Below are 23,427 nucleotides of genomic sequence, written 5' to 3' on the forward strand. Positions count from 1 at the left end.
TGCAGTGGACCGTAACACAACTTTAATCAACCCTCTAGTTTTTACTGTCATATCCTTTGAAATACTAGCTCTGTTTTGCTTTGAATGCCGAATATGCTCCAGAATTGTTCCATTAAGTTCTCAGTTACTTACATTGCCATCTACTCTGACTGGTAACCCAGTATGACCAATATGTCCAAGCAATGCTTATCTACCAAGATGGACTTGTTGAAGCCAAGATGGACGCAATTGGAAATGTATAAGTATTCTTTTTATGCCATAACCCCCTAAGGGCAGTCTTGAATAGAATCCAGTCTTCTTTTTCCTGGGACAAGACTGAATAAAAATGCAGCCAATTCTGAGATGAGACCAAGGTCAAGAGCAGCCTTGCTCTCTTTGGTCATAGTCAGATGGTGGTCATTGACCACTAGAGGATGAAAATCGAGTGATCTCTTCTATCTCGTTCTGCCCGATTCAGCTTTACTTTTTCCCAGTCCCACACATAGCGCTCTTTTCCATGGCTTATGTCATTGCCAGTTCTGTTCCATCCTGATGGAGCCCATTACTCTCACTTTTGGTTACTGATGTCTCCTCTTTGAATTTGGGTCATTTTTACACATTATGGCCCATGTAAAAATGCTGCCTGTCGAACATAGTAGCTTGGTTTTTCCCTGCGACACAGTGTGATAGTCTTCCTGTCCCGTGGGAATCCAGCAGGATCCCAGACACCCACAGCATTCCCAATTAGTTGACTTCCTTGACCACCCACCTTCCACCACTAGCGGGTGATATACAAGTGATTAATTATTTATCCTCCTTAGTCCAATCCTACTACCCAATCCCACATGGTTGCATAGATTATGTCGTTTCAGACGCATCCCACCTTCTTTCTATTATAGAGGCTTGGGTTTGTCACCCCGACCTGATCCCAGTGGCACAGTTTAGTAGCCATCCTATTCAATGGAAATTCCATGAGACCCATGGGAGCATGAATGTATTAATAAGACCTGGATACGGCACAGCCATTCAGCCTTGTTTCCAATATTGCCCAGTAGCCGCTTGTGATATTGCAGTTAAAGATTCCTCTGTGGCCCAAAAAGCATTTTCCCCATAGACGACAAGGTCAGTTAAGACTCTTTCTATTATGTGCTATTCGCAAAACCAGCAGGAGAAACATAACTGGACATATTCAGTGGGCTGCATACCTTAGGAAACCCAGAAGCTAGAAACTTTTTTGGCATACATTTTGTATTGGACTGAATAGATGCCATCTTTGAGTCTTTGAGGTATCTCGACCCTATTATACATCCATGCATGGGACCCATTCAGTTGTGTGCCTCAAATACCAACTGTCCCTTTTTAATAACATACTCAACTTCCTTAACAAAAGCCAAGTCAAAACATGGAAGAGTCTGCTGAATTGTTGTAAAACTGCTTCTGGCAGCTTTGTTCCAGTAACACTGGGGCTGCCTGTTAGGTGTGCACCAGGGAAGGAAACAGGGGCACCTTGTGTGGTATAACTATGGATTGTGCCAAGAGCCATAGTGAGATAAGAAATTCTGCTGGCAATGCATAAACATTGCAGAAGTCATGTAGGCGTTTATTTGTATATTGAGCAGGAAAGCAAAGTGTAATCACAAGCGGTCACTGGAGACGGACTTTGAGACACATTTTATTGCTGGGTGTGAATGTAATTCATCTGTGGCAGCCCAGTGGACTCTCCTCTTACCTCCCGGATGAAGCAATCAGATCCTTTTGGCTGGAAAAAGCAACAATTGGAGACAGGTCTTTCGTGTCTTGCTTAAATTTTTACTACCTGCCCTGCATAATTAAGCAGTGACCACTAGATCCATCAATATCTCATGGTGAAATCTCCAGAGAAAGGCTGAAGTTTCACCTGGATTGGTTGTTAATTTGTGACAAATAATTAGCTATTTCTATTGGCAAAAAGAGTATGGCTTGAGAAATTGCTGCTCCATTGTGGATTGGCTTTTAACACGAGTCTCCTTACCAAGTTCGTGAGACAGACTGAAGGATTTGAGTGTCTAATAAGAGAAGCAGCCACCCATGACTCCAACTCTCCTTCAATGGTGGAGTCTTGACTCTGTATTCCGCTGACAAGCTCTCCCTCTCGGTTCTAATACTCGTTTTCTTCCAAGTCTCCCTCACTTTCACTTACATTTTGTCCTTTACGTGCTCTGGCTGCTCCCACCCCCTTCCCATATCACTTTATTTGCTCCCTCTGTTCCCTCACTCTCGCAATCTCAACTGCCCCTCCTCCCTTCCCGACCACCTTCACTGACAGCTTTTATCTGTATTCTGCTTGGGGAGCTTCTTTTCTTTTAGGATAAATTACCGCTCTCCTCTCCATATCTTTATAAGCCGGGTGAGATTGTACAATCAGATCTGCCGTTAATAATGGCAGAGGAGTGTGTTAAATCGATGGACACATGCCGCAGATACAATATTGATTTTATTAATTTGCAATTTGATCCGCTCCATCAGTTGTAATGGGAAAAAAATGTTACAACAATTATTACAAAGGGTGCTGGTGTTTGCCTGTGGTGTGTGGCTGTGCCACGGTACAAGACAATCCATCATATTTTCATTTGAGCTGCCGTCTGAATAATTATTTGATATGGGCTTGTGGGATATAGCATCACATTGAACAATGAGGGAGGTGAAATAGCGCTGACAGAAAGGTGAAACAATGAAAAAGAAATTGATACATATTTTATTTTTAAAAAGCTGTACAGTCACACACATTATTCCAATTACTGCAACTACTAAGGTATCTTATAATTAATGTTCGTGCATTCATAGGCGGGTCTGCAGGGCAGGAAGGGACGGGCAAAAAAAAACAGTTGCAGCAGTGCACTTTGCAAGTGTTGTTATTATGATTAACTAATCATCATGTGAATTTCATGCAGTCAATTTACATTTTAGAAAATTCTTAGAGTGGCCTTAAAAAAGATTGGAAAACTGAAAAAAAGCAAAGGTGCAACACTGTGTACATGATTATTTTAAGAGTGAAGAAACTAAACATCCTATAAACCATTGTGAATGATAGCACTTCTTCTTAAACGTAAGTTTTATCATTATTATACTGTTTACATTGTTTGTAACAGTGTAGTAATGTAGCTCTTTGTATTTTGTGTGCGTATATAAATTAAATATTAAGATAAGATGAGATAAGATAAGATAAGATGTACGTTTACTTATCCCCTGTAGGAGAAATTCGATTTGACACGGCAGCACAAAAAAGTAGCAGCGTAAGGGGAAATGTAGTAAGAAATAAAACCAGACTAGAAATAGGATCCAACATAAATAAGATAAAAATATAATACTATTTCCAATAACTTGGAATGTGCAATGTGCCAAATGTTGAACTCATACAGACTGTCAGCATGTCAATGAAATTTAATATAGACTTACTCTACGCATGTGCAATATGTCAGTGAAATACAGACTCTATTTTATACATGTGTAATGCGTCAATGAAATATAGCTAATATTAGCTAATTAGCCAGCCTGCTAGTGGAATAATAATGGGAGTAATAATGGAATGGAGTGGTGGAATAGTCTTGCCTTAATTAACATATTGTTTTTGTCTTAAGTCATGCATGAATGAAATACCGTTAGTTCTTGAACATTCCTGACAGTTCATAAAGTACTACATGAATGAATTCTTGCTTTTCTCATGCATGAAGCCATTACAGAATTCATTATAATCAATGTAGCCTTACTATTTAGTGTTACCACAAGTCACAAATGAATCTGAATGGAATTAAGTGTCTTGTGTACATCAGGGTACGCTCATTTTTCATCTGCCTGTGGTCTCCTTCCTCTTTGTGCTAGTGCAGTTTGTGCATGCTTCCACATGCACTTTACAGATTAGTAAGGCTACCCTCAGGCAGAAGTGATGTGCTGACCCTTTATGATGACTCATAAACATGACTGTGCGCCAATGGCTGAAATCTGCCTCTGCCCCGCCCTCTCACCTTGACTCGCTACGGTTCAGCGGCGAGATGCGCGTCTATTCTCTTAGCGCCTTATTAAAACCTTTCTCCCTCGCCTTTTCTCTCCGTGTAACTTTCACTTTAACAGCTCATCCCAAAGGTCGAGCTCATAAGAGGTCAACACATCTGCGTCTCCCTCCTACTCTGCCCAGTGTTCTTCCTCTGCAGTAATGAAGCACTTACATCCTCTCTGTGGCTCCTTCAAATTCTCCCGACTTGTCACACAAGACAGCACATTCAAACCCGCTCTGTCGCTGAAAGACTCTTTCTGTTGTTGACAGGTTGCTGTTACCTTTCTTGTCCTTCTCCCGAGCATCAACCATCTCCCTCCAGTAATTAGATACCTTTCTGTGTAGTTTCCATGGCAAATTGACTGATTTGGTCCAGGCGAGCGGTCAAACCCCTCGTACCCAAAAAAAAAAAAAACCCGAGGTAGGGGATAATTACACGTCCTTTCAGGGAATCGCTTTTGTTCAGTTCACTTTTCAAAATTGACACTTCGGTGTGTATGGCAGATGAGGTGGAGGGAAAGTGAGAGACAGACGAGAAGAGAGTGGGAGAACAAAGGAAGAAAACCTGCTGGCAGTCTGTTGCTATACATAAGCCACTAGTTCCCCCCACTGTTTGCAGCTAATAAGGACAATGTAAAATCCTGTCTGGCACAGTGGGATCCGGCTCAACCCTGTCAGATATTTCTCACACTTTCGAAGCTGAGCCAGGACATATAATCATGCAATCAATTCTCCGATTTGAACGGAGCGCTGTAATGCTGAGCTCATATACCTCAGAGAAACTTGCCGTGTAATCTGTCGAGTTCTTTTATTTCCAACTTAGCTAATTGGTTTTTAATTCATTTTGCTAATAATAACACACCTAACAGGTTCAGGGGGCCTTCGACGAATAATGGAGTAGATTGTTTTGGCATGTAGTACTCAGCACCTGCTACCAATCTCTGTCCGTCTGTGCTGGCAGGTGAAACCATGAAATTGATGCTGTACACATGGCTATCACTTACAATGCAGCTTGGGCAGAATGTGGTGTGATTACAAGGCCCATTATGCAGTGGTCACGCCTAAGGTAAACACCACCTGTGTGACCAGGATGGCTGTAATGTGGATACTGCGATTGGTTATGCGTCTCATCAGGGCAGCTCATTGTTTTAATGTCCCTTATTTTATATTATTAATAAAAATGTCTTAGTTGGACCAGCAACAATTTAAGTTAATCTAAGATTAGTTCTAATCAGAGTTTAGGAAAACTGGTTTTAAAATGAGTAAATCTGGATTTAAAATTAAATCTAATACAATTTTTTTTTAAACTGATTATAAAACGGTCTCAAAATAACACTGATGCCTCCATATGACCTAATAAATAAATGCGAAAATATGATATTTCTATACACTTGATCAGGCACCGGGTCTCTCCTTGAAATCAGCCAAAGTTATAGTGAGTAGTATGTTAGTCAGAAGTTGGAAGAATTTTTTTTTATATAGATCATCTTATTTTTGATGGTATATTTTATGGTTATTACCATGAAAACAACACTGCTTTTGTCCATAGGGGCCCACAGAAAAAAAAAAAGAAAAAAACTAGTAGCTTTAAACAGAGCTCAATTTAAAACTAATCTCTGTTTAGTAAATCCAAGTTTATTGACGTAAACCAAAATTAGGGGGTTTAATTAACATGGAGATACTTGCTTATTCAAATTGAAATTTTAAATAAATAAAAGTAGCCTATAAATGAGGGAACAAAAACCTGAACCTTTGGCTACTGTGTATTCCTTAACAAAAATAACAATTTAAAAGCTATCTAAAAAAATTACATAACTTAACATTGTTTGCTAGCTAGCTTAAAAGTTAAAAAATGTTACTTTGTTTGCTAGCTGGCTAAAAGTTTAGTAAAATGTTACATGTTACATGTTAAAAAAAGAAGAGACGCACCATAAAAATCGATCGGATCGAGACTGCCCTTTAACTTTCTTTGAAGAACTTGATTATTAGGCCCAATCCAATTCATAAAGGCAGCCATTTTGTAAGTCAAAGCCCTTCAAGTATCAGTTTAAAGTTAGTACTGGGTCACGTTGGAGTTTAAAGTTTTGGTGCAACAAATTGTAATTGAATCTAGGTCTTCATTTTGAGCTAGTTTTAGAGTCTGGTGCAGCATAATTTAAAGGTAAAACCATATTTTAATCAGGGTTAAAAATTAATCTTTGTTCGTGCAACCAAGCCCTTGCCTCCGCTGATGTTCGAATGTAGATTTGATAGTTACTCACTCAGTATTCAAACATCATCGGCAGGCTACCGTTCAAGCACCCAGGCAGTTCTCTTCGCCTTGGATAATCTTGCAGTAACTTTTAAGCTTCTTGAAGAGTAGATCGCTCTATTTGATGTTATCAGTAAATCTACTAAGCAGATTGTATGGAAGTTCAGTGGCTTTTTGCCCTTGAGCCTTCCAATCCACACTCATCAGGTCTAGTGTGGGAGTCGACGCCGTGACAGCAGATGCATCACACAACCACACCCTCCTTGCTCCCCGCTGAAATGCCAGTGAGCATTAGCCTTCTTGTTCAGACAGCTTTTTTTTTCTCCTCCTTCTTCTCCCCACCTGAGCGACCAGCTCCACTCTTCCCCATGTGTGACGGGGGCTTGTAATGCCATCACATCACTCAGTGACAGCTGACCACTCCCTAACCCACACAGCAAGCTCTGATGACTATGACTTTCTGTCAGATATCTCACACACACCAGATTCAGGCTGGTGTCGTGGCCTGTATATGCAGAGATTGATCTTGTCATGACACATTGGTTTTAAATTTAGCTTTGCAGAGAGGTCCTGTTTTTACTGGACCCGCTGAAATCACAATTAATCATCCTTTTTTCAACAATAATGTAAAAATGAATTTGAAAAGTATTGTCAGTAGTTTTAATTATTTAGTTTATATTGAAAGAAAGAATTAAATAGGTATTAGGAGATATGTAGGAGATATGTCAGAAATGTTTTTCCCCCTCAAGCCTGTGAGTGGGTGAATCGGTGTCTGTGCTTGATGGACAGTTTAGCCTGCAGGCTAATTTTCTGCAGCACACAGAGAGACAAAGTCAACAAATGTGGGCTGGTATCTGCAGTTTGACAATGACACAGCATTTTGTTAGCAGAGAAGAAGGACCACACCAAAATCTGCACTATCCGATTCTGAGAGGTTTGCGAGCCTTTAAGCAGTTTAATGTGCTTATATGTTGCACCTGACCAGCTAATCGGCTGTCTAGCCTGCAATCAGACATTAACAGTGCTGTTTTCAGCACTGGATGTTTGTTTGGTAGATTATTCAAGAGGCAAAGGCGCAGGACAAGACATGTCTTTGTTTGTAGATAAGAAGGGGACATTTGCCAGAAAGCTAATATGAGTTGTTTTCTGGTTGAAGTCAGAGGCTCTAGCTGTCTTGTGAATAGCAGGCTGCTGTCTGGCTGCAAGTCAATGACCATCTACGCATGACTGAATGGTGATGTAAATTGCTTTATTCAAACACAGCTCGAAATGGAATGATTTGGTTGGCTACAGACCAAAAATAATAGGGAGACAGGGGTGCAATTATGAAACCAAAACTATGAAAATGACTTTCTTCTCAAAGGAGAACACAGGACATGTGATTTATAGAGCAGATATGTATGCTGGGGCAGAAAAACATGCAGTTTAGCTTCAGTTGGAAGTGGAAGCACATGTTCGTAAGGCTGGGAGATGTTTAAAACCATCCTTGTGATATCAATCAGCTAATTTAAGATATATGTTTGTGATGTGTGACCAAAATTACATTTACAATAATTCAATTCATTTTCAGTGCAATGATTATATGCATTACACCAGCCACACACTTTTGTTAAATGATAACATACCATGATTATATTTCCATTATAATTTTCAAATTGAAGTTGCTCGGCCTTTGTTTACAAAGTACACGTAGATTTATTTATCATTGTACAACAAAGGGTTATAAAGAGGATTACTTCCCTTTTTGCTACTCACAAAACAATGTTATATACAAGGATTATACACAGTAGATTTGTTGAATAAATCATATGTCATAGAAATAAATATAAAACAGACATTTTGCATGGTGGAGCACTAAGGATGAATTAAGCAGTCTCAAAGGAAGAAGCTGTTCTGTATTCTGGTGTAAGACAGCAGATACTTCTGTATCTCCTGCCAGAGAAGAGCAGGATGAACAGGCTATAGCTGGTGTGGGTATTATCTTTTGATATTTAAGTACATCTCCAATCATGATGCTTCTATTGCTCCTCTGTTAAAATTAACTTGGCGCTGGAATTTTCCTTCTTAAAGGAGAAATACATACTTTTTTTTACTGTACTAAATCATAAAATAAGCATGATATATAATCAGAGATTAAGGGGACAATGCTATAACCAGAATCATCTCCTGTGAAATTTCCCTTCTGGCTTGAAATATAATAAATAAATAATAAATCATCCAAATAAAGCAAATTATTTTGCAAGATGGAGTGCTCATAGGAGGGTCACAGGCTGAAGGGAGAAGCTGCTCTGTAGTAGGTGTAGGTGGTACAGCAGCAGATACTTCTATATGTCTTGCCAAAAGGCAGCAATGTTTTACAAGAATTTAGCATGGGAATTTTTCCTCTTTAAGTGTCCTTGTACCTGGGCTTTCTTCACCAGTGTGGAGATGTGTGATATCCATGACAGATTTTCTCTAATGTTGCTTCCCAAGAACCTAAAACTACTAACATCACATGGAAAAAGAAAGGTTAATATTCCCGACATAAAAAAAAAAGATAAATAATAAACTAGCTGTATGTATATGTAAGTGTGGTATCAAAACATAAAAAAAAAGAAAAGGAATTATTCTCCCAGTTGAGAGACGCGATAATTGCATGAGGAGGCTGTGATTACCAATGTGGATAAATGGTGGTGCGAAGGGGGTGAATCTGGACATGTGGAGGCTGTTTCCCCCCACTAATAGCTGAATAAGCTGGTGTAATCTATCAGCTTCTTGCTCTGTAGTGGCTTCTGTTTTGCTCAATAACATACATACAGGATCATCTTTGCTTTTCATGGATAGAAAAATTATGCACACTCCACTCCAACATATTGGAAAAAAATTCTTTTGCACGCCGAACAAGCTTCTCCTAATGTTCATAAACACTTCCATTTATATAACACAAGCAAAGCTTTTATCTCAGTGTTTCTTCCAACTGCTACCCACACACACATACATACACACACACATACACTCGGGCACACATGTCTGAAAGACGCGTTGGGGTGCCAAGTGTCGAGGATATAGCACTAATTAGAGATTGGTCTCTTCAGGGGGTCTCTCCTTTTAATGATCACCCTACTAATCAAAGCTCCTTTTCCATTTTCTTGTCTTTTTTTCCTTCTTTGTTCACTGGTGCTCCACCACGTCCAGCCACACACCAGACCAAACACCCTTTTTCTCCCCTACAATTCGCCCCCCATCCTTCTGTTCGTTCTCCTCCATAATTTCAAAGTCCTTGAAAATCAAGACATATTTTAGGAGGTGCAATTAGGTTATTTCTGCTCCAGTTGCTGCTATGTTCCACAAAAATGTATTTAATTTTGTTTTTCCTGGGCTCGCACTCGTCTTTTCTCCCTCTGTTGGTCGGTCCCACGCGGATAGCGAGGTTGGACGAGCGCCAAGTCCTTGCACCTGTCCCTCAAAGAGAGACAAACACACAGACAGAGGAACAAGCGCACACACAAAGACGCACACACAGCATTCTGCATTGTCAAGGTTATAAGATAGCATAGCAGCTTCCCAGTAGGAGGCAGAGAGAAAGCGACGGAGACAGAGACGAGACGCTAGGGAGGAGATTGAATAAGTACAAGAGAAAAAGAGCACAAAGAGAGCAGACAAGTGGTTGGAGGAAAAAAGAGTGGTGTTGAGAAATGGAACCTGTAATGATGGTATGGGAGACTCATGAGCACCAACTGAGGGAAATGATAGGAAAAAAATGAGGAGAGAACACAGAGAAAGAGAGATGGTAGCCCGCATGTCCTCCCCCATCCTTAGGCACATGCTATTCAAAGCCCCGTAATTTGTGTCATTAATTAAAAAGCTGATGGGATGGAGTTAAGGGGTTTGCACTCTGCAACTCCGTGGTGGAGAGAGCGGGAATGGAAAAAAAAAAAAAAGAGGGGGGGGCGGTATTGCAAAAAATATTGCAGCCATTCCACCATGAATCTCTATTAGCGGCTAATGATACCATTCTGATACCTCTCAACCATTAGTGTGAAATTGGGAAGCGTTAATTATTCAAATGAAAATCCATACAGCTGCCGCTCACATGACAGGGTCACAGTCGCTAAAGGTCCCCATTGTTAGCTGCTCGGCGTGTGTCTTCAGCAGGAGGTAGACGACAATAAGTATGCAGAGCGACTTCTCAGGTGAAAATTATATTTGAAATTATGCATTATCTGAACAAATACAGTATGGGCTGCATTATGCAGAGGATATATAATTGAATTTTATAGCATATGGTATGGCTGGGTACTCCAGCATTGTCTGCCTGTGTTATTGACACTGTCAAAGCTGAATTACACGCAGTCAAGCAAAACTTTTTGTACAAGTTCTTGATTTAATGATAATTTTAGAACCATGAAAAAACATATTGTGATTAAAGGTGCAGTCTTTCTGGAGAAAGATAGTCGAGTCTTATTCCCAGGTTGTCAAATTATGGACGCTTTGGATGGGTGGCTCAAAGATGAATTATTGTTGATTCTCATTTCTAGTGGCTGGTTGCGTAAACTACCTTAAAGGGACAGTTCACCCCAAGGTCAAAAATGCATGTTTTTTCTCTTACCTCTGCCACTGTTTATCTGTCTAGGTTGCTTGTGATTGGATGGCACTTGGCTTGTGGTGCCAAGAGCTCAAGATCATCCACAGAATTTGGTGTGAGCCATTTCGTTTAGGAACAGCTTACTTTCTTGTAGACACTAGGAGTCTAGAGTCCAGAGCCCTTTAGTCTCATTGTATTGTAGAGAATGCTGACATCTAAATAGCCAATTTCTCAAAAAAGACAACAACAACAACCCATACCTGTAAACTAGATGGATAAATAACACTACAACCAGAGGACAAATATGTATTTTTGTCCCTTTTAGTTTCAAGCTTAAGTTTCTCCCCGAAGGAAAACTATTTCCTGAGCTAAGGTTTTCAATTTTAAAAATAAAAAATGAAATATAAAAAAATAAAATCTCTAAGGTTGTCAACTTGCCTAAGAGTTTCAGCTTTCACAGCAGTTACCGTCAAAATACAGTGTATGTGAACTTAAAGTTACCATGGTCACACTTCACTCACGTCATTATTTCTTTTTTGTCAGTGTTAGTTTGCCTCTCCAAAAATGAACAACAAGGAGAAAAAAGAAAAAGTAAAAGTAAGATAAGAACATTGCTCATAGTATCTGGTACATTTTCCCTGTCCTGAAAAATGCATCTTCGCTTTTCCTCTTCAATCACCACAAATTCAGCAATCATCTTATGTTCCACAAATTATGCTTTTACAGGACTGGCATCGGTCTTTTAAATTTTTCTGAGGAAAATGTTTGCTCAGGACCTTCCACCAACACATAAGGGAGTACTTGAGTAGCAAAGATTAAAAGGTTTTCCTTTACAACATCCTAAAGAAGTCCTATTTTTTTCCTAAGGCATCCCTAGATTTAATTTTAAAGGCAAACTTAGTTTAAGTGGTTGATGCACAAGTGGTCATATTGTTACGTTTTGTGACTCAACAATTAACTTCCTTAAAGGGCTGTGATTGGCCTTAGTCTTCCGTCATGGGCTTGATTTTCGAAAGCCTGAAAATAGAGCCAAGAACATCTAGTTTTCTCTCAGCCCACTTAAATTACATTATGTTTAAAGGTTATTAGGGAACTTTTGACGCCGAAAATAAACTGCTTACCCCAGCTTTGAAGGGAAGCCTTACATGTAGGTCGCCTGTTCAGCTTATTAAATTTGGTTCGACAGCTTGACCAATTAGGACAGCTGCAGAATCAGCCATGTTGCCTTTTTCCAGCTTTATGTGTTTGGCAGGGCGAACCATACAGCAGCCAAACCGTTACAAGCTGCATGCCCACGGTTCACTGAGTCATTGTTTTGCCCCAAACCTGTTGCCAGATTTTGCCCCGACCTGGCCAAGCAATGTATTCACTGGTTGAGCACTTATCTGATTGACAGTTTCCATAATTGCCATACAAGCAAACTGGCCCAGCAGATAGAAATAGGATTGGAAATATAAAATTACCTGTTCATTCATAGGTATGGGATGTTCCTAGATGTGTGTGGGCAGCGGTTTTCTATCCCAGAACTAATCCTGAGATAAACCTATATTGGGAAGTGAATGAGGAGCATCGAGGTGCCTCAGAGCAAACTGCTTCTCAGTGGGCAGAAGATAAGAGTGCTTGCACTGGGCGACTTTCAGGTGTGCCTATGTGCAACTATGTGGTGAAAAAGAGCGTTGGTCTTTAGCAAATTTATCCCAGATAACTAGTGTACAATAACAGAACGGTTGTCAATTGGCGAGCCCGGGAGATCAGTAAATTTTAAGGGGATTTTTTTTTTCTCTCCTTGCCAATGATGGCATTTCCTCCTTCTGGTTTGCTTTGGCATCCAAGGAAGGGTGATTACAGCTGGTCTTTTTTTTTTCCTCTAGGAAAACGTGCCAGACACTTGTGATTCTCGATGAGACATCCAACTGTGCTGCCCAGTGAAAAAAGCGGAATGATAAGCTGTTTTCTTATGTCACTTTATCCATCGAAATTGGTGCAATTAATTGTCAGATTATAAATTCAAGTAGCAGTTGATGCCACACTTGCCCCTGAAGTTTCTGAAATGTCAAGAGCTTTTAGGGCCTTTGCACCCTTAAAATACAACCCGTGTGCAGCCTTAGACTCGTCCTGAAATTTCTGGATATTTGAGTATTTTTTAACATTTGCTCTAACCCATATCTCCTTTAACCCACTGATGTCTATAGTGTTTCATCACTTTCCTTGCAGCACTCAAAACACTAACTGGACAAATACAAATCCACTGACATTTTCAAATTGGTCAAAGTAGAGTCTAAGGTTTTGTTAACATCCTTTTCTAGTCGTTAGTGACTATGTCTCAGAACTTACACAAAGTTATATCAAATGCTTGTTACCATTGATTTCAAAACAGCTAGATGTTTGCACTCAGTAGAGTACAGATCCCCACCAGGCAACAGATGGTGAAGTACCTTTTGCAATGGCACTGCAATTAAGTGTGACTATGTTTAATTTCTTGACACTTTGTAAGTTTATTTTGTTTATTGGACGGCTTGCGCACTTCTCCCAGTTGAGACCTGAGAGAGTGTGAGGAGGTGGGAGGGTGGAAGAAGATATCGCCAATTGATGGCCTGACGATGGCCATTTGGAAAACATATCGCTCAACTCTAAATTAGCTAATAAAATCTTGAGTTATGGCATAAAAAGTGTTTAGAGAGGTTACTGTGAACTTGATCTTTGACCTTTGACCACCAACATCTTAATCAGTTCTTCTTTTGAAGAGTTTGAAGAAATTCCCTCCAAGCATTCCTGAGGTATTGGCTCTGTGAAAACAGGACAGACATGAGGTCACAGTGACCTTCACCTTTGACCACCAAAATCGAGTTCATCCTTGAGTCCAAGTAGTCATTTATACCTGACGTGATTTGGAATCACAGAGGTCTTTCGGCATACAGTCCGGAATGTGCACAAAAAAGTTCGGCTGATGGGTCCAGTAGTATTTGGGATCAGCTGTGGACAAGTTAAATGTCGATCACGCACACGCACAATAGTGTGATCTGTATACGCCTGGAGGGGATGACCCCCCCAAAAAAAAGAAAACCAACATTTTATACAAATTGAGGCATGTTATGTCAAAAATGAAAACAAATGTGTTTTCATCTCAAATAGAAAAAAACATCTGCAGGGCTTTTTCTTCACACACAAAATGTATCATTAGCCATTAATGGGTTAAAGAGTTTAATGGCCACTCAATGCCCATCATCTCTTACTCAAATAATTACCTCATTTTCTCATTCATTGTTTTAAAGTTGATTTCACTGAAGCACAGTGTGTTGGAAAGTGCTGTGATTACCATTAACATCATCATTAGCACAATTCAGTGGAGTGTCTCCATTAATTGTATTTCTGTATACCATCAAATGATCTCTAAATGAGCAGACCATGAGTAAAAAGCTGTTGTTTTGGCCCTCAGCCATTCCAGAAACAGATAATGTATAGTGGAGGGAACACTGAGGGAAATGCTAGACTATGTGCAGTATATTACCCATTAAACGCTGTGTCCTTGAATATCTGGATAAGGCTTTGTCAAGTGTTTTGGTGCAGAAGTAAAGACATAGGATCGTTTTTATCACGTAGAGCTTATGAATGAGGCACTCAATGGCCTATTTTGTGTGATGGAAGAGACTGTTAACGCTTTCATAGAGGTAAGAGTAGCTCCGAAAGGACCCTTATTTTTTTATTTGTACTTGTGTGCATATTTTTGATATTTTTTTTTCTCAGACATCAGAGAGGAGCTGGAGAGAGAAAGACAAGGAGAAAAGGATGAGAGGATGAGAGAGCTAAGTGCTTTTTAGTGACTCAATGACAGCCGTGACCAAAATCGCATTAAGGTCACAATGGGGGTGGCGGGGTGGAGTAAAGAAGCTTTTCAAATGAATCAATTCTCCGTCCCCGCCGCAGAGCTCGTATCCATGACGCCGTAAACGTGGATCTTCCGAGGCTCATATCGCAGGTGGATCCCAGCCTTTACTGTATCTGCAGTGAAACACGACTGGGCGCGACGCGGACAAATTGGTTCGAGTGATCCAAGGGGGTGACCTTGCCGCGTCCGGCGGCGACTTCTGGTCGAGCGACTGTACAGTAGCCCTGCGAGTGGCGTATTTCCTTGTCAGGGATCTCATCCGAATCCTTCACTCCCTTCTCACGCCATCTCCCCCAGCGATTGCGTCGTATACCACTTCCCACATCCCCGCTGCTAATGCCTTTTTCTATAGATCATTACCCTCCTCTCCCCTCGCCACTGTTAGCAAGCGCTCAATCAGAAACGCCGGGCTCCCCGTGGTCCCTGTTGTGTGGCCGTTGCTCATGGGAGGTGAAGAGGCTTCGATCGGGGACGTTTGGCTGTTTACTTTGATTTGATCTATGTGGTCCATGTGCAGTTCCGAGTTATTGGCAAATTTGAGTTGCCAGTAATGATGATTCAGATGTAGCCCAAAGCTATTGTTGCTCAGCCTGGGTATGGACTTATCGTGTTTCAATGACAGCTGGAGTGTTTGCTGTTGATGAGGTGCCGTGCTGTACCAGTGTACAATTTTATGATCTGACAAACACAGACGACTTGTTGAAAGCCTCTCCCCTCCCCATTATTTTTCTCTCTTTTTCGCTCTTTCCCCCTCGCCTCACGCAGCCCCCACCTCGCTCGCTGTTTTTCATTGGCTCACCGCCCTGCATTAATATTGTTCTCCTCTAATAACTTTCCCATCTTTCAAACTTTACCCCCGCCCGCCCCTACCCACTGACCTCCATACCTCAGTCTGCTGCACTCTCCATTTGGAGGAGAGGACTCTTGTAAGCCCTGGTAACAGAGGTTAATCCTCTCTTATTAGAACCGGGATTACTGGAGGGGAAGGGACAGGACCAGCAAAATGCCATGACTGACATAAAAAGCTTGTCCACAAGAGGAAGTAATACGTATAGTGTGGAGAGAGTTCAGATGTAATAGCCACAGTAGTTTTTCAACAGGCTTTCAGTGTACTTGTTGAGCTGTAGAATCAAGACAGCTCTTACATTTCACTTACACCTGCAGCAATTCACATTGAATAAAATAGGTCATACACATAAAAATACTATTTTCTTGCCAGTAAACTATTTTTTATTTTTCAAACCTGTACACTGCTATGTGATATGATCACTGTGACTGTTGTATGACCTGGCTCATGCAGCTGGAAGTGCCAGTGTCCTGTTTTAAATTATGTGATAACTGATCGGTGCATAGATTCGCCTACTCACTGATAACAAATCAAGCATTTTAGTTCAGTTTCTGAGGCAGATGTTTCAGTGAAAAAGTTCTGCTAAATCCACTTAACGCTACCAGCCCAACACAAAACAGCAGGCAAAGTGAACGGCGAGCTGGTGAACATACAAGTGGCAGAATGCCTGGGTCAGTCTCACAACCCACTGGCTATTGTTTGATGATGATTTAGTTTTTTATTGTTTTTTTGTTTTTTTATCTGCATTCATATGCAGATATCTGCTTATAGAGATGAGCCTCCAACTCCATTCTTGTCTCTCAAGTTGCTAATCAAACTGTAAACTGTGATCAACGTTCGGAAGAGGAAGTGTTGACCCACATATCATCTGGCTACACCAGCAGCTCTGAAACATAGAAGTTGTTGGAGACCAACACAGAACCAAAACATTGGACCAACATTTGTCAAGTAGTCGCAGCTTCAAAGTAATGCCAGTTTTGTTCAGCGTTGGCCAGATGTGCAACTATCCAACAGTTTGCTGACAAGTTAGCCATAGTAGCTAGTTCTGCTGCCCCCAAACGGAGAAAAATTAAATCAGTGAATGCACGTTTAAATATAGATCCCAGTCCACATCAAGTGAATGTTAAGGACATTTAAAGTAATTTCACCACTGGCAGTATCTCATAATTTATGCTAGTTTAATCAGTTAAGGTCATAAATGATTATCGGTTTGAGACTACAGCAGTGTCAAGTGTGAAATGTACCTGATTTGCATGTGAGGCACTTTTCTCTCCCAGTTGTACCTTAAAACTACTCTTAAAAGCTTGCCTGTAAGCGGCCATATGGTTGAATGATTTTATGGTTGCAGAAAAAGTCATCGTCGCTGTACATCTGTTTTGCACATTCTGATCACTGACAAAAAAACAACAACACACATACTCAAAAAAAATTGTACAATTTCAGTTGACCTGACTAATCTGTCTTTTTCCTACAGGCTGATATGTGATGCAGTGCTTTTTTGTCTTTCCTTCCTAAAAGCTTATGATTGAAAGTTTTGTGTGTCTATTCCACTAACCCCATGCTCTTCTAAGACTGTTGCATAATTGTTATAGAAAAAAAATAAAGACTTTTCCCAGTTATCACATCAATAATCTGTTCTTTATTTTTTCTTTCTTTCTCTCCCCTTCATGCCTAAAAATAGAAGTGGAACAAAAAGGTAACTAAATGCCAACAACTTTTCTTTTTCATCTGCATATTCATTTGGATATATGCTTGCATTTTTTTTTTTTTTTTTCGTTTTTGTGTTGGTGACGGGTTGCTAAAGCGGGTTTCTGACATTTTGTAGGTCCGTGCTCATTGTATGGTTCATTGCTGAGGTTGAACATGCCATTCATGGGGAAAATGAAATTGCTCAGGGAAACGGTGTGAGAAATAATGAGCAAAATCCTTTCTTTCCTTGAGTCGTGTACACGGTGCAGCATGTAAATCATTGAATACTGGACCAGACTCCTGCCTTCATAACATGTTTATCAGCAGTATCACAAATTGACAGCTCTTTCGCCGTCGCCACACATATGATAATTTTGTTCTGTCGGGTCATTACAGGCCTGCTCTCCGGTGAGATCCCAAAACCCTGGGATCTTTTCATTCCCTGTTATAACTGCAGATTATTCCAGCTCTGCTTTATCAGCTGCATAATATTAAAAGGTCTATAGGGGGTGATCGATAGCTTGTCCAATAAGCTGTCAGCATTTTTGATTATACCTCTAACATGATGATGGCTATAACCTTCAGGGACTCACTAGTCAATACTGGAGACAGATCATAGCAGTCATATTCTTTCCTTATCAGCACTGCATGATGCTGCAGAACATATGCCAAATCCTCACTTCTGCCCCAGGAGCATTGTGTTTGTACCTTTGTAAGCCGCACTTTATTTAACAGTACACTAACATAACATAACAAGATGAACTTTGAATCCAAAGAATAGAACAGTATTAGTCCCTTATTAGACTTAATTAAAGGGTAATTAGGGACATATTGCAACAGAACTGTACTGTAAGCTAAAAGGAATTATTTCCTGTTGTTAGAACCTTATTAGACTTTAATAGAGTGTAATTAGGGACACATTACAACAAAATTGCTACTTCTCCATTTAAAAAACAATATGTGAACTAGTTCTGTCAAGTTAAGACAGATATTATACAGGCAGAGGAATGTTCAGGCTGTGGATTACTGAAGGCAGATGATGTGGTTTGATCAAAGGAGTAGGCCAATTGTATCGACTCTTTTACAGCTGACATCATCAAAAAGCTGCGCGCACATTTTGGTAACGGAAGTATCAGTCTCTCCCACTCACCCAGACGAGTTATCAAGCTACTAACACTGAATTAGACCAGTGTTTCTCAAACTTTTTAGGCCGTGTACCAACAAAGAAAACATTAGGTTTGCCAAGTACCACCATTATGGCCTACTAGAAACCAGGAATTAGACCATTTACAAGCACCAAAGTCACCAAAATGTCTGGTTGCTGCATGTACGGTAGTCAGAATCAATTTTGGTCCTGGTCAACTCAAGTTGTACAGTGATACGACAGGACCACAACCATTTTAGAGCAATCGGCGGCATCTATAGCTGCTATTTAACGTGTTGACTGGACTGAGAACGCGATCAAAACTGTTCATGTTTGTGGTGCCCATTGACAAGCTGTTGTGGTCTGCCATACTTCTGTTACCAAAATGCGTGCACGTCTTTCTTATTGTTTACAGACTGTAAAAGGGTCTATGGGATCAGCCAAAGAAGGTGTGTCTTAGGTAGCAGACATGTGATTTCACTTTAGTTTACAGTACAGTTCTGTTGTAATGTGTCCCTAATCAATATGAAGAGTCTAATGCTGTCTAATAAAGCACATATTATTTCTAGTTTTTGTCTAATTTAATACAAAGTTCAGCTTGTAACATCTTATTATTGTACTGTAAAATAAAGCTTGACCCCTTTTTACTTGAGCTGGAAATATGTCCTTTGTCAGATGTTAACGATAAAGCTGGATTCGAGTCAGATGTGGAAATGGAATCATTAAATAAAAGTCAAGAGTTCTGCTTTAATAGCTCTGCAATACATTTTAAATTTCATAGTAATTAATTAATGACATATCACACAAATCTGTGGCAAAGAGAATGAGCAATGAGATTTTGCAGAGATGACTTTATAGAGATGTCTGCTGCTGCCGTAACAGTTTTTGTGAATTTCCCCATGAAAGCCATGATTGCTTTTGTATTACTTTCTCACATCTTTCATTCACTCCTCCATCTTGCGCTTACATCCTTAAGAAGCATATTTTACAACCTCCTCCGAGCCCAGCGTGCTGTCAGTACAAAGCTTACCCTCTTCTGACCTTGTACCCCTTGCACAACTCATCTTTTTCAACCGTAGGAACAGCCCTCTTAGCATTTAGCAGAGCAACCGCTGAGATGTGTGCCGAGGCGCTATGTCAACGGGACGCATCTCGCCACATTTTTCACCTGCAGGTAGACAACATGTTTAATCTTAAGAGATTACAAGGGAGAGAAGCCTCTGTTTTTCCGCTGTCTCTTTCTCTTCCTTCTCCTCGGAGCGTGCAGCTTTTACCTCTCGACGGATCTGTGGCTAGAACCTGTCAGCGCTGTGTCAGGCTCCTGGCCCATTACTGTGAAAGGAGCCTTCACACACACTTTGTTTTTATATGTGATGTACTGTGGGCTCAAACCAGTGAAAAGAGGGGAAACTGCACTGTCTGAATTCTTTATTGTTCTTTCTATGAGACTTTCCCAGTCTTTCTTTTTCTTCTTTCAATGGCTTTAATGATGTTAATGGTATTTTTGGTGAATAAATATGGTAAAAAAAAATATATATATTTATTGCCATTATATTGACAGATACAGATGCAGCATAATTCACAATTAGTTGGAATTATCATTTTTGCATCTCAATTTTCATTTTTGTAGAAACAGATCTGCCCCCCGAAAGCTGAAGATTTGAATCATTCACTTGACATTCTTTCAGTCTATTGTTTTTTTTTCCCTTTGTCATTACAATAACATGATAAAACAAGTAAAAGCTTACAAAAATGCACAGGGATGACATTTTAATGAGGAATTATGTATATATATATTTTATAATAAGTGGTGCACTTATTTAAAAAGAAAAAATCAATGCAACATGTGTCATTAACTGTTGAGAGAAGACCAGACGAGTGGTTGGTAATTTTGTAAACAAGTTTCAGCTCTTGTTTTTAGCTGTGTCACTGTACACAGAGTAATGCATGACAGGCAGTAAACTTCAGTAAGCAGTAAACAAACCAAGTTTTAAAATCACCACAAACCACAAAACTGCTGGTGATGGAGTGCAGCTGTTAGCGCACAGCGCAGTGTGCAGGGCAGGTGACGCTTGCTGGTTTGCTGGGGCTTGTTTTAGCCGCTAACAGGCTCTGACTGTTACCATAATTGTCTGACAACGTTCTGGGAAGCTGCTTTTTAAGAGAAGGATATGTTTTGTATTACCACAAACAGCTGTTTTATTGCTCTCAGAAAACTAACCAGAGTCTCCATTGAGTTTAACGTCATCATTGTCAGCATCATTCTCACTAAACAGGAAAAATCAGAACCTGACTTTTCCAACAATCACCTACTCTGGTTTGGTTGAAACAAACCCTTAATTCAACGCATGAAGGAGTGTGGCGTAAGCAGAATAGGTGATGTGCTTCCGTGGATGACAGAAGATGATTTTATGACTGAAAACTAGAAGGCTGCACACTTAATTACCTTCTCTGACTGTCTGAAAATCTGATGTTTTCACGTCACAGATGAAGAGAAGGCATTAAAACACAAGTCCTCCTGGTAAAACATACTAATGTAGGCTGGAAGAGGAATTTAGTGCAGCACACTTAACTGAAAAACAATATATCATCAAATATGGCTGCAAGTGAGACTTATTTTTGTTGTTGATTGATTAATCTTTTATTTTCCTGATTAATTGATTAGATGTTTGGTCTATAAAACGTCAGAAAAAACGTTGATCAGTGTTTCCCAGAGCTCAAAATGACGCCCACAAACCAAAGATATTCAGTTAATTGTCACAGAGGAGTGAAGAAACCAAAAAATATTTACATTTAAACACATTTTTTCCCAAGAAATTATTGAAACCAACTAATTAATATAGTAGTAGTTGGTGGTTCATAATCAAACAATCAATTAATCATTGCAGCTCGCGTCAAATATCGATATTGTACGGCCAAATCTGATTCGACTGAGAAGATCAGACAGCCCTTGAAAAATCAATTCAAATCATGATGATGTGACATGTGTCGGGGTCTTTATTAAACAAACATGTTTTCTCACATCTAGTCATGAGTCATGTTCTAGTCATGTTCTGTCGCACATTTTTCCTTTATTAAAATATTGTAGCTTCTGCGATATGGATATTTGACTTGGCTATATTGCAATTTTGATACTGTATTTCCATTATTTGCGCAGCCCTGATAATAATGACACATCATTTATCTTTTTTTTTGTTTTTCTTTTGTTGCTTTAAGATTAAAATTGTAACTTAAATGTTCAACCTACTCTGATTTTACAGTTGCTGTAATCCTCAATTCAGATGTCATCTTTTTAGAAAGACAGAAAATTATAATTGCCTCAGTCCAAGATAATCTATAATGAACTCAAATGAGCTTTTTGCAAATGGTGCCCACTATTGACCTGCTCCAGCTGTATTGCCTCGGCCCGACTTTATCAGATTTGAGCACAAACCAGTTCACATATAATTAGTTTACTGTGTGTGGTGCTGTAAATCATGCCGCAGACTAAAAATGTCATGTGGATGAAATAATGGACAGGCAATCATTATATAGATGATGTAATTACTGTGTTTTTTCTCTTTTGTTTTCTTTTCTCCTAAAGGGCTGCCTCAGCCAATAATTACAACGTAGCTATTTGTCAAAATCTTTTAACTTTGGGTTTGTGTGTTTAATACTATTTATTAAGAACTGCCACCAGGGTGTTTCGATGAAAGAAAAGAATGAAACCTTTATTTTTTCCTCTGAGGTAATTATATTTAATTTAGTAGATAGAGGAGTAGTAGATGAAGGCAGACAAACTGAAATGTGTTAGTGCATGTGGGTGAGTCAGTCTGTGGTTTATTTTAACAGCATCTTCTGCTTTAAGTCAAAAGAGATAACCCTCACTTAATCTACTCACCCCTCCCTACAAAGTCTTTTCTGTGACATTGTAAAATAATTGCCTTCAGGCTCAGAGACTAACTGAATTAGGAGCATCGTATACAACAAAAATGTAAACTGCTATAAGTAATTGCAGCCAAAATAGCACTTAATGAATCTGAGACACCGTTTGAAATAATGAAAATGGTGGTTGTATTTGTATGCCTGCAATTTTCTGTTTAATTTAAATTTTCATGCATTGTACAATCCAGAGCTCGTTGGAGTGATCCAATCACATTACTAATTACATTCTTTGTCTGACAATCAGTCATCTTGTCTGCTTTTAATCTAAATCTGATCATCCCAGCGCTGATGAAGAGGGTGTTGGTCCTTCGCAGTGGAGAATATTCAGCTGCGGATTTGAATTTCAGCGTAGTTGCTGGTTTATAGAGTGTTTTCACACAGCGTCCTCAGCTCAGAGGTCGATCATGTTGGAGGTACTGACTGTAGATGACACGTCCAAACTCGCCACTGCTCCTGATTATTTGCTGCCTTCAAATGGATTCTTACTCACCATGTTTTTGAGAAGCTTGGTACTCACAGCCTCTCAAGTGGAAATTGTCAGGAGTTGTGTAAACGACGTACCACGAGTTCCATTTGAAGCAGCATTGTTGCGCAAAGTGGTCAATTTCGGTCAACCAAATATCAGCTTGTGTAAATTCTAAACTATTTTTTCATCAATTGACTTTAATAAATTGGTTGAAGAGGAAAGTTTTGTTTATATGTCAGCATTTTGATCCAATTTGTACTAGTGGACTGCACTCCTTCTCCTTACAGTGGACCACCATGGGACATTACTCCGGAAAAAAAATTTGTATTTTAGTGAACGGCAAGAGACAAATTGTTTTTTATACAAATTACACATGTGATATTTGTCAATTTACACAATACTTTTACAAGACAAGAAAGTTGCAGTTTGTAATAAAAATGATTTGTCGGTTATGACCTGTTCACACAAAACAAAAGTAAACTGCGATAAACACCTTCCATAAATTGTTACATTCTTTTCTTCTAAAATGATCTTTTAAACTGACAAAAATCATATATGTAATTTGTGGCCCAATTCAAACAGGTACAATAAATTACTTGTCTCTTGCCATTGACTATCGTTCATATTTGTAACAAACTAAGCTCCCA

The 23,427-nt window shown here is 39.6% G+C and overlaps 1 protein-coding gene across 9 annotated transcripts in view; it reads left to right on the forward strand.

Moving 5' to 3' along the window:
• The window catches only part of LOC146305598 (adhesion G protein-coupled receptor L3), a 299,312-nt gene that overhangs the window by 161,349 nt on the left and 114,536 nt on the right, over positions 1 to 23,427 (forward strand). For all 9 annotated transcript variants that reach the window (XM_084711654.1, XM_084711646.1, XM_084711647.1 and 6 more), the window contains exon 6: positions 17,239 to 17,253. In XM_084711654.1, the coding sequence (XP_084567780.1) occupies positions 17,239 to 17,253 (15 nt within the window). The remainder of the gene's footprint in view (positions 1 to 17,238; positions 17,254 to 23,427) is intronic.

The sequence above is a fragment of the Lutjanus erythropterus genome, chromosome 23 (assembly GCF_056507025.1).
Source record: "Lutjanus erythropterus isolate fLutEry1 chromosome 23, fLutEry1.hap2, whole genome shotgun sequence".
NCBI classification, from domain to species: Eukaryota; Metazoa; Chordata; class Actinopteri; order Lutjaniformes; family Lutjanidae; genus Lutjanus; species Lutjanus erythropterus.